Consider the following 11,142-nt stretch of genomic DNA (forward strand, 5'->3'; position numbering starts at 1 on the left):
AACTTTTTTCACTCACCCAGGTATATATACCTGTTCTGCTCGAGGGGTCTGGATGAATGAAGTACTGGGGAGAAGCCTGTCTACCTGCCTTCCAGGTACCTCACCCTTCAGATCCTCTGCCCAAGGTCTCCCATCCAAGGCCCTAGGGGTCCAGGTGCTCTGACTATTAATACAAAGTGGGGGAGGGGCGGGAAATGATGGTTGATTGTTTTTTAAGAGATGTCTTCAGGATGTTAAAGGCCAGATAAGCCAGCTTCAGATCTTCTCAAACCAATCAGCCTCTCTATTCAGCCTGCTCTAACACCGCAGCCCCCCCACCCCGTCCACTGCCACACCCTTCCCACCAGGTTTTCCATCCAACACAGTTTGTGTGTGCACCGCTGTTGTGCCAAGGAAATCATGGAAGTGGACACCCTGTCCTCAAGCACTCACTGTGCTATAAAGGAGAGGACAATGAAAGACAAATGACAACTACAGGACAGAGTAGGAAGTTCTTCCAAAAAGCAATGTGTTCAAGTCTTTCTGACTCCTGCCTTCCCTATGGTTTACCTACTGACCCCACTTTAAAATGAAAGGAGAATTTTGTGGTCCCAGAAAATGTCATTGACTTTGGGACCATTTGCTTTATTTAGCATCAAAAGTAATGGATTGCAATAACAATGTATACATATTCAAATCGACTTAGAAAATTATAGCACCAAAATGCACACAGTAGGGTTAAAACATAACCCACAGAAATTAAATTTGATATTCACATCACAGTAATTTATACTTTTTTTTTTAAAAAAAGCAAGAATAGCAGTAATTAAATGACATAACCATTCAAGACAGCACTGAGGAACCTGAAAATTAACTGTCCTTCCTGATTCTATCTGCATATTTGCATGAACAGCAGAATCTCTGCGGGATGGTTAAGCATTGGGTAGCATTTGTATTTTACTGAATTAGAGTGTTGGGTAAACTGAGATAGTGCATTGTATTAATGGTACATTTTAGTAACTCTCAATGTTCAGTCAGTAGGTTTCTAGATATTAGATTAGACATTAACATGGAAAGGCTACAGAGTTGTCTACCACTAATCCTTAAGAAGTAAAGAATGTGTTAGCACTCGGGAGTCAGTTCTTGGCCATCACGGGCACTGTGGGATCCCAGAGAAGGAAGAAGTAACTGTGCATGGTTGTCCCGGAGTAGAGGGGTGAGGACCAGCTAGGAAGACTTCACATAAGAGGTCTTTATGCCTGAGAAGAAATTTGTGAGGAGATGGAAGAAGGGATAGTCATCACACCCATACTCTGCTGATCCCAGTCACCTCAATTAGGTGGGAGTCAGCTCTTGGCCATCACGGGCACTGTGGGATCCCAGAGAAGGAAGAAGTAACTGTGCATGGTTGTCCAGGAGTAGAGGGGTGAGGACCAGCTAGGAAGACTTCACATAAGAGGTCTTTATGCCTGAGAAGAAATTTGTGAGATGGAAGAAGGGATAGTCATCACACCCATACTCTGCTGATCCCAGTCACCTCAATTAGGCTTGGCCAGGAACACACCCAAGAACTCCAGGTGGTCAAGCCTCAAAAGAGAGAGGAGTGGTGGGGCTGTGGAAAACTGGAGGTTCAAATCTTCATTTTGCTAAAAGACGATGGGAGCCAAAGAATACTAGGGGTGGATTCCATCCTGGGAAGCCGCTGCAAACTCTGGGAGGGAAGATGAACTGGGCTGGGGGTCAGGGTCTGGGTCCAGTCCTGGTGCTGCTGCTTTCTAACTGTGATCTTTGGTAAGTAATCATACCTCTCTGGGGCTGGGATTCCACACCTCAGAAGTGAGGGAGCAGGACTGGGAGATCCACGACATTCTCTGACTCTTAACAGTCATCATCTTCTATGTTTATACAAAGCATCTTGGATATAATGAGTCATAAAATTATTTTAACACCTGATGTTGGGCAGAACCATGGTGTATCATTGAACTAGGCCAGAGATTTCTAAATTCCCTCCTCCCAAAACAGTGAGGTTGAACTGAGATGCAAGCCAGGACGGTAAAGCCATTTCATACAGCATAATAATGTCCACCCTTCCGGGAAGCCTGCTAAGCAAATGTTATTTGCCCGTTATTGTACAGAGGAGAAAACTACTGGTCATAATGGTATAGTGAGTTGTGCAAGGCTACCCCAGAGACTTAGGGCAGAGCTGCAAGGTGAACCCAAGACTCTGATGTCAACATAAGCAGTGCCGAGCCACTCTTTAACAATGGTCATGTTTTATGCAATCCTCATCCTAGAGTATCACGTTTTTGTTTTAAGGACAATCTCTCAGTACCCACTGTCTTCTAGAGCCCAAATCTGGCTTCAGCACAGTCAAAGCTGTAACATTTCGAGAAGATCCCTTTGTCCCAGGAAAAACTGGGTGGGGAATGAATAGCAGCATCCCATAAGAATGACCCCACTTCCATGAGCTCTCCCAAAGGCTTGTTGCATCATTCAACCTCTTGAAAGGACAAGAGCACATCAAGAAGAAAAACAGATTTTAGTGAAAAAAGAAGCTAGAGTCAGGAGAAAAGGGTTCCACTTCTGTCTCTGCCAATAACAATTTTGAGTAAGTCACTTGCCTTCTCTGAACCACTGCTTTTCCATCTGTAAATTAACCATTCTCCAAGGTTCCTCCAGCTCTGACCTTCCCTGATCTGGAGTGTGCCACTGGCTCCTTGGTTAGAGAAAGGTATCATTCAGTGCTGGCTTTGTTGTGACCATGGACTGAGCCCCAGACATGTCCCTCACCAGATGAGGGCCCTGCAGCACTAAATGAGGAGTTATGCAGGGCTGGTCACAGACCTGCCTTGAGATGCTGCCTTATGGGCTGCTGCTTATAATCAAGAGGCTGGCCCCAACTTGGAAAGGCCAGGCCACAGAGAATTACAAAGGCCAGTTCACATCTGGCCTGGGGTGAATGACAGGGTGCCCCAGGATCATGCAAGAAGCATTTGGCATCATGAAGAACATCTGAAAAGCATTAGGTTGCCGAAAGACTGCCCTCCCAAAGCTGCCAAGAAAACTCAAATGCTCCTTGGTCTCTAAAGGATTGTTGAAAGTGTTTGGGGCCGAGGAGTATAGCCTGGCCATTTGCAACCAGGAGGAGGTCCACACTCACACCAGGCTTACCTCCTGGCCCAAGCACCCTGCCTGGGAAGAGCCCATGTGAGCTCGTTCTTAACCAGCGGGAGCTGGTCCTGAAGACCCTCTGCTCAAGAGCCAGAGGCATTTGGCCACAGAAAACTGGTGGTGCATGTGCATGCTCAGGGTGCAGCTCAGTGAAAAGAAGTTTGCTCAGACCTTTCTCCTTCCCCTGAAGGTACTACAGGGCTCCTGGGTGCAATGATGGGTGACCCAGAGCAGGGCCCATGCATCATTGCTTGTAGATTACGCCACCTTTCCCCAACCCTAGATGCCCTAGGCCTATGCATGGGCATCAGTTTCCAGCATGAATCCTTTAGGCCAGAGAAGAAAAGGTTTTAGGGCTTGTGATTGTGGTCTTACGTAACAAGGCAGGATGAGATACAGGTAAAGATATCAGTCTTAGAATCTAGTTTAGCCCCTGCTACTCGGCTTGATAGCTATGTCACCTTGGGCTAGTCACCTATAAAATTGGGGTGGCTGGGGCAAATGAAATAAAAATCAAAGGCATTTGAAATTTGAAGGATCCTTGAAGATTATTTTGACCAACTGCTTCATTTGGCAGATCAAAAATTGAAATCCAGAGAGAGAAATTTACTGACTCAGAGTCATATGGGAAATAGAAGAGAAAAGCCAGGTTAAGGCCCCAGATGTCTTGGTTCCCAGTCCAGGGTTTGCTGTGATCTGCTAGATGGGCTTTTAGGTTCCTTCCATCTCTCTATGACTGTGATCTATGGTTTTCAGAAGTTTTCTAACTGTCCACAGCATGGACCACGTCTGGGACATAAGATCCCTTTCTAGAGAAGAAAGGGGAGAAGCGACCACTGTTAGGGATAGGTCTGGCTAAACATGGTCCAGGCCAAAAGGGGTCTTAGCCAGAGGTGGTCCAGGATGGAGAAGGCCCAGAGATGGACCCAGCTCAGAAAGCCCAGACTGGAGATGGGCCAGCCCAGAGAGACTTACACCCAAAATGGCCCTGGGCAGAGCACCCCCCAGCAAGCATGACCAAGGCAGGCCAGGGTCCCATGGTGGCGTAATCTACAGGGGGTGAGATGTGAATTTCTCTTAGTGGCTTTTTTCATATGACTGCTCTGACCAGTATCTGTCTCTTGTCCCTGCTCCCTCCTTCTGCTTACAGTGTGTGGTCAGCCCTCCCGCTCCCTGCCAAACCTGGTCAAGCGGATCATCGGGGGCCGGAATGCTGAGCCTGGACTCTTCCCGTGGCAGGCCCTAATAGTGGTGGAGGATACCTCGAGGGTGCCAAACGACAAGTGGTTTGGGAGTGGGGCCCTGCTCTCTGAGTCCTGGATCCTCACAGCAGCTCATGTGCTGCGCTCCCAGCGCAGGGACAACACGGTGATACCGGTCTTCAAGGAGCATGTCACTGTCTATCTGGGCCTGCACGATGTCCGGGACAAATCGGGGGCTGTCAACAGCTCAGCTGCCCGTGTGGTTCTCCACCCAGACTTCAATATCCAGAACTATAACCATGACATAGCCTTGGTGAAGCTGCAGGAGCCCGTGCCGCTGGGACCCCATGTCATTCCCATCTGCCTGCCAAGGCCCGAGACCGAAGGCCCGGCCCCCCACATGCTGGGTCTAGTGGCCGGCTGGGGCATATCTAACCCCAATGTGACGGTGGATGAGATCATCAGCAGCGGCACACGGACCTTGTCAGATGTCCTGCAGTACGTCAAGCTACCTGTGGTGCCACATGCCGAGTGCAAAACCAGCTATGAGTCCCGCTCAGGCAACTATAGCGTCACAGAGAATATGTTCTGTGCTGGCTACTATGAGGGCGGCAAGGACACGTGCCTTGGAGATAGCGGTGGGGCCTTTGTCATCCTTGATGACTTGAGCCAGCACTGGGTGGCCCAAGGCCTGGTGTCCTGGGGGGGCCCTGAAGAATGTGGCAGCAAGCAGGTCTATGGAGTCTACACGAAGGTCTCCAACTACGTGGACTGGGTGTGGGAGCAGATGGGCTCCCCACAAGGTCTGGGGGAGCTACAGGTGGAGCGGTGAGCTGAAAGATTTCTCCAGAGCCTGCCTACCCCACCCCAGCCTGAGTGAGGCTACTCCACACACTTCTGACAGCACACTCCATGTTACTTACCAGACCACATGGGATGGAACACATTGACCTAGCAGGGTGCATCCTCCCCAGACAGCCCCCGGGACCCTGAGAGGCAGCTGTGTGGCACAGAGAAAAGGCTCCAGGCAAGAGACCTGGTCTGTGACCTTGGCCAAGTCCTTTCTCCTCTCTGGGCCTCACTTTCCCCAGCAATATGGTGAGAGAACTGGACCAGAGTGCCTCCAGGCCAACCCCAACACTCCTCTCCAGGCTGTGCATTACCCCAGTGGCCTTTATTCACTCCTAATCTCTTATCAAGCCCATCAGTCCACTACTGGTGTAACTGAGCTTGGACCTGATTATTGCAAAATGGTTCCTTAGGTTGAACTAAACTCTGCATCTATATATTTTCGCAGCTCTTCCCTCTATGCCTAGACCAAGTCTATTCCCTCCTCTAGGATAAAACTATTCAGGTTTGGGGGGAAAGGGATCATAGCCTAGACACCCCTCCTAGTGTAATGCCTTGGAGCACCTTCATCCCTGGGGTTTCTTTCCCTAAAGCTTCTTGCAGTCCAAGCCGTATCTCTTATGTTCCCTGTTAAAGGAATTTCAAAGGACAAAGAGAACGCTAGGAAGGTTTGTGGTGACTGGGTGGAAGAGAGCAGCAGTGGGAAACTCCCCAAACTCCTTAAATTCCTACTGTCAACTCAGAGCACATCATCTGGGCCCATATGCCACTCTCAGATGCCACACCTGTGGGGTAGCCACACCTGCTGCTCCAGAAAGCACAAAGCGACCTTCCAGCCTTGAAATGCATCATCTAAAAAGACTACCTGAACCCCAGCCCCAAATGTGGTGAGTTGGCCAATTACTTGGAAAAAGAGGAGAACCATACTATGTCCCACTGTGCTTTGGGGCAGAAAAATGGAAGAAAGGGCTCGGGACATTAAGAGTCACCCAAATCCTACTGGGTTGCCCAGAGTCCCTGAGGCCTGAGCTTGGCAGAGAATCCACTAAGCAGGATGTTCAGAGGGATCCACTCCTCTGTTTTCCACGGGTTAGAGGTCAAGGGAAGCAGAGACTCACTGTGACAGGCAGTGACAAGAGATGGAGAGCCAAGAGTCCTGGTTCTATCCTGTCTCTGACCTCAAATGGCTGTATAATCTTTGACAAATCATTTTCTTTCTTGAGCCTCAGTTTCCCCATCTGTAAGAGGAAGGCATAAAATCTCCCTCAGATTCCTTCCAGCACTACCACTCAGCACTTCCTTGATTGCCAGCAACATCTCCCTGACCCTTCCAGGCTGATTGTCCTCCTCCCCAGAGCTCTTTCCTGGGAATCTCCACCAGAGAAAGGTGTCAGAGAAGCCCCTAATAGGGGTTCCAAGAGAACAACTGGGAAGTGTCCACTTTTCCAGCTGGCTCATCAAAGCACACTCCTATGTCTATGAATGGCACATGTTGAAGATGCTATATTTGGATCTTTTATATCACACGCTTCACTACTTTGTAAGGTGCCTCTGCACTCTGTTTCTCCTGTCAGGGGTCTAAAGTGGAAATAAACCCTCTGTGAATAACCAACAGCTTTAGTTTGGGGATTTGGGTTATTGTCATTGAAGTGTGCTCATTTGTTTTTGAAAAGAAATCGACATCCTCATTAAGCCAAAATCTCCCTGTAACAGAAAAAGTACAACTTTTGGTCCTGGACATCGTCCAAGAAGGGGTAATGAGGAAAGGAGTGGGTTACTGATATGTTTCCTTCTTGGAGGCTACACGTTCCTTCATTTAAGTGCCTGCCATTTAAGTCCCTGACTTCAAAGAGCTCAAACTAGCATGCAAGACAAACTCTGTGCATATAGGTCTTACTACAGGCAAAAGGAGATAAACGTCATAAGAGGAATAGAGACTTAAGTATTATGCGAACTTGAAGGAGGGAGCAATTTCATACAGTTTGAGGGGATCAGAACACTGCAGAGCCTTCAAAGGATGCACTGGGAGATGGGAGGGAAGGAGCAGAATGGACAAAGGTATCAAAGCAGGAAAGTGGGCCACAATTGGAGTGGGAGCAGTGGGCGCTGGCAGAGGGGAAGAGTCGTAGCCTTGCTCTGTCCTGTAACCAGTGATTCTCTAGGTTTGGGATATATCAGAATCAACTGAGGTGCTCGTAAAAATGAGAACTGCTGGGTTTTATCCAAAGGAAGTTCTGAATCAGCAGGTCTCAGGGTAGGCAACGTGGTATGGAAAGTTGAGGGGGAAGGGGCTGAGCTAGGGAGAGCTGTCGGGAAGTTTCTGCAACAGTCCCGTCCTGGTGAGAGGCGGTGCAGACCGAGCAGATCTTGGGCTGTGACTGTGCAGGCGTGGGGTGGGGACAGTCTAAATCTGTTTCAGTGGTATATTCTATGAGGCTTGGCATCTCTTAAGACAGTGCAAGCATGGAGGTGCAGCTAACCTGATAGTGAGGGCTCTCCATGGGACATTTGGTTTGTATCATAATGAAAATAGCATGCTTTTTTACACTACTGGGAACAAAGAGAATCCTAAATTATGCTTTATACTTTATATGTTGCTGGTTTCAAAAACTACCATGTCTGGTGTTCTACTACATTTCTGATTTTGATTTTCCTCTAGGTACTTGGACTTTATGTTGTGACATAGTGAGGCACTGAGATGTTATGAGGTTACATGGAGAGGAACAGCGCTGTGACTTGGAGTGGGGGAGATACATTACTCTACTTCTCCTAGGGATTTACCTGCAGCTTAGTGACTGACTGAATCTGGGGGTTGAAGAAAAAAAGGCAGTAAGGATATGGTTGGTGCAGATGTCATAAAAAGGAATAACAAGGGGGAGAAGGCTTGTGAAGGTGGAGACCAGAGCTTGCTTTCACTGTGTTTGAAGAGTTTGTGAGCAGTCCAGCTGGACATGTTAAGGAGGCAATAAAGAATAGTGAATTTCAGAGGAGAAGGCAGATTTAAAGACACTGATTTGAAATTTGTCAGCATATAGGAGGTATAATGGCATGGAGATAGAGGGTGTCTTCTATTGGAAATCTAAAAAGAAAAGGGGGCCAAGGGCTGAACAAGGGAAACACTAGCATGGAAGTCATAAAGGAAAGAGAAGCCCCAAGAAAGAAACAGAGAAGAAAAAAAGAAAAATGCCTCAGAAGCTAAGGAGGGAAAATTGTCAAGAGGGATAAAGTAGTCAACCATGTCCAATGCCACTTGTGAGTCCAGTGAATGCGTCCAGGACAGGAGTTCCCCAGTACAGGGACCAAGTCTTCATCACCATCTCTGAGGGACTATCTGGGAAGCAGGCTCTGTGCTTGTGTTCAAAGTCCCTAACACCCCTCTCTCCCTCCTCTCTCTTGCTCCAGCCTTCTCATTCTGCCCAAGAAGGGCTTTTAACTCTTTCCTGAGAGGCAGGAAACTGCCCTTTCATCCTCCTTTCCTGTGACTGACAGTAAAAATTATATGCTCAATTCTCCAGGTTTCCATTCCTTGAAACTTACAAATCTTTTATTCTTACCACAAAGCCTTACTCATCAAATAAAAGTCTGTATTTCCAGACTTTGGTTTCTGCTTTGCTCTCAAAAGTCAAAGCTATGTCTAGCCTTTACTTAAAACAATGGATGCTGCAACTTCAATGGTTGGGGAGCCATGCGGAAAGGAGATTTTTCATCCTAGTGATGAAAAATACATCAAATAAAAAATTTTAAATAGGGTCCACCTATATATGTAAAAATCACTGTTGAAGTTCGATTTATGGTCCTGGAGACACTCTATCTCTATTTATGATTGTAGGTCTATTAAATATTCAAATGGACACTTTATTTCCAAGTTTATGTAATGCATGGCACTTTCTTTTTCCAAATCCAACTCCAAAAAAAAAAAAAGGATGCATCTCTTCTTTGCAGAAACTTGACTATAGAAGGAGAGACTGTGGAATGAAGTGGAAGCAGGGAAATGAAAGCTATTTTTTAAGATGAGTGGCTTGACCATGTTTTGGAGGCATAGGAGGAGAAATGAAAAATACTGGAGAGGAAGTGAGAATCCCCAAGGCCGGGTCCCCAGGAGTTTAGAAGTGAGGTGATCCAGTGTACAGAATTAACTCTGAAGAGAGGAAGGTTTACAGGAAGAGGAGATGGGGAAGAGAATGGTTTGGAAGTTCCCACCCAATGAGCTCTGAGCATCTACTGGGAATGGGGATATTAGCTTGGGGCAGCTGGCTGAGGACACATCAAATGATGCAGGGAGATGTTGAGGATGCAGTCCAGGTTGCAATGCATTTATCTGTGATTTTTCTCCAGCCTGGTGACAGCTACAAAGGTGGCAGATGAGTGCTTGGATCCAGGGACTAGGGGTATGAGGGCTCTGGAAAGCCTCATAGTTAAGAGTTAGTGGTACTGGCAAGAGGAGGGAAAGCCCAGAGTTGGGAGTCAGGAGATCCAGAATTAGAGTCTTGCTACTAACTCATAGAATTCTTCTGGCGAGTCAATTCCCTTCTCTAGGCCTTGGTTTCTTTAGCTGTATGTCGAGAGGGATAGACTAGGTGGTCTCTATTCAGCTGTAATCTGTATATGTTCATCCATTCAGGTTGCTGTAACAGAATACCTGAGACTGGGTAATTTATAAAGAAAAGAGGTTTACATGGTTTACCATTCTGGAGGCAGGAAAGTACAAGAATCATGGCACTGGCATCTGCTCGGCTTCTGGTGAGGGTCACCTGGCTTTGTCATAACAAGGTGGAAGGTCAAAGGGGAAGCAGACACGTACAAAGGGGCAAATGCCAGGAGGACCTCACTTTATAATGACCTGCTCTTGCAGTAACTAATCCATTCCTGGGAGATCTAATCCAGTCTCCGAGAGCGAGAACTCATTACTACCATGAGACGGGTACCAAGCTGCCCATGAAGGCAGAGCCCCCATGACCCACCTGCCTCTCATTAAGCCCAATTTCTTAAAGGTTTCACCTTCCAACATCACCTCCCTGTGGACCAAGCCTCAGCGCGAGCTTTGGTGGAGACAAATCATATTGAAACCTTAGCTCTGTGTGTGTGTGTGTGTGTACGTGTGCGTGTGCGTGTGCGTGTGCGTGTGTGTGTGTGTGTGTGTGTGTGTGTGTGTGTGTATCACATCTACTGACTTGGAAAATGGGATGGAGCAGGTGGATACTGGTTGTGGGGTCTCCAACCCCACAGGACCCTGAGAAAGGGTCTCTCCAAGGAGAAGAGATCCCTGAAGATAAAGCATGAGGATTCTTAGCTGGTCGGGACTCTTATTTATAGGAGACAAAACCCAACATAAATAGCTCATGGGGAGAAAAAGAGAGAGAGAATTTCTAGGCTCACATAACTGAAAAGGCCATCTAAAAATGCTTCAGGTATGGCTAGGTCAAAGGGCTCAAATATCAGTACACAATCTCTCTCCTGCTTCACCCCTCATCTTTTAGCTCCACTTTTTTCTATTTAGTAGCATCATTCTCACCAGATTCTCCGTGAAGTCATTGTTGGCAGACCTGGGCCTATAGCCAATAGCTCAGCAACCTCAGCAGAAAATGACTTTCTCTTTTTTTAATATATTTAGGACAATTCCCAAGTCAGGCCTCCATTGACCTGGTCAGGGTCACATTTCCATCTCTGCTGGGAGCAACTGCTGGGACCAAGGGGTACAGGGCTTTAATCCTATCCCTAAAACCAGAAGTGAGGTCAATCCAGCTCAGGCTGCATAGACTAAGAGTGGGTTAAGTAAGGACCCCAGAGAAAAATTGGGGTGTTAGTTCATAAGGGGCAATGGGTGCTGGGAGATCAAAAGTAATAGATGTTCCAACAGGGTGATGAGCTGATGACTCTAGCAATGGATGAGATGGAGCCCAGAGTATGATCTGTCCCTCCCTCCCTCGGCTGCAGTGTGTGG

General features: G+C 47.4%; 1 protein-coding gene across 1 annotated transcript in view; it reads left to right on the forward strand.

Annotated features, from left to right (window-relative positions):
- Positions 1-6,815, forward strand: part of MASP1 (mannan-binding lectin serine peptidase 1 (C4/C2 activating component of Ra-reactive factor)) — a 25,767-nt gene extending 18,952 nt beyond the window's left edge. Inside the window, exons 8-9 of the mRNA XM_008591233.1 lie at positions 21-95; positions 4,301-6,815. Coding sequence (XP_008589455.1) covers positions 21-95; positions 4,301-5,184 — 959 coding nt within the window. The 3' untranslated portion in view covers positions 5,185-6,815. The remainder of the gene's footprint in view (positions 1-20; positions 96-4,300) is intronic.
- Positions 6,816-11,142: the final 4,327 nt, after the last annotated feature.

This window comes from Galeopterus variegatus, unplaced genomic scaffold, assembly GCF_000696425.1.
Source record: "Galeopterus variegatus unplaced genomic scaffold, G_variegatus-3.0.2 Scaffold6774, whole genome shotgun sequence".
Taxonomy (NCBI): Eukaryota; Metazoa; Chordata; class Mammalia; order Dermoptera; family Cynocephalidae; genus Galeopterus; species Galeopterus variegatus.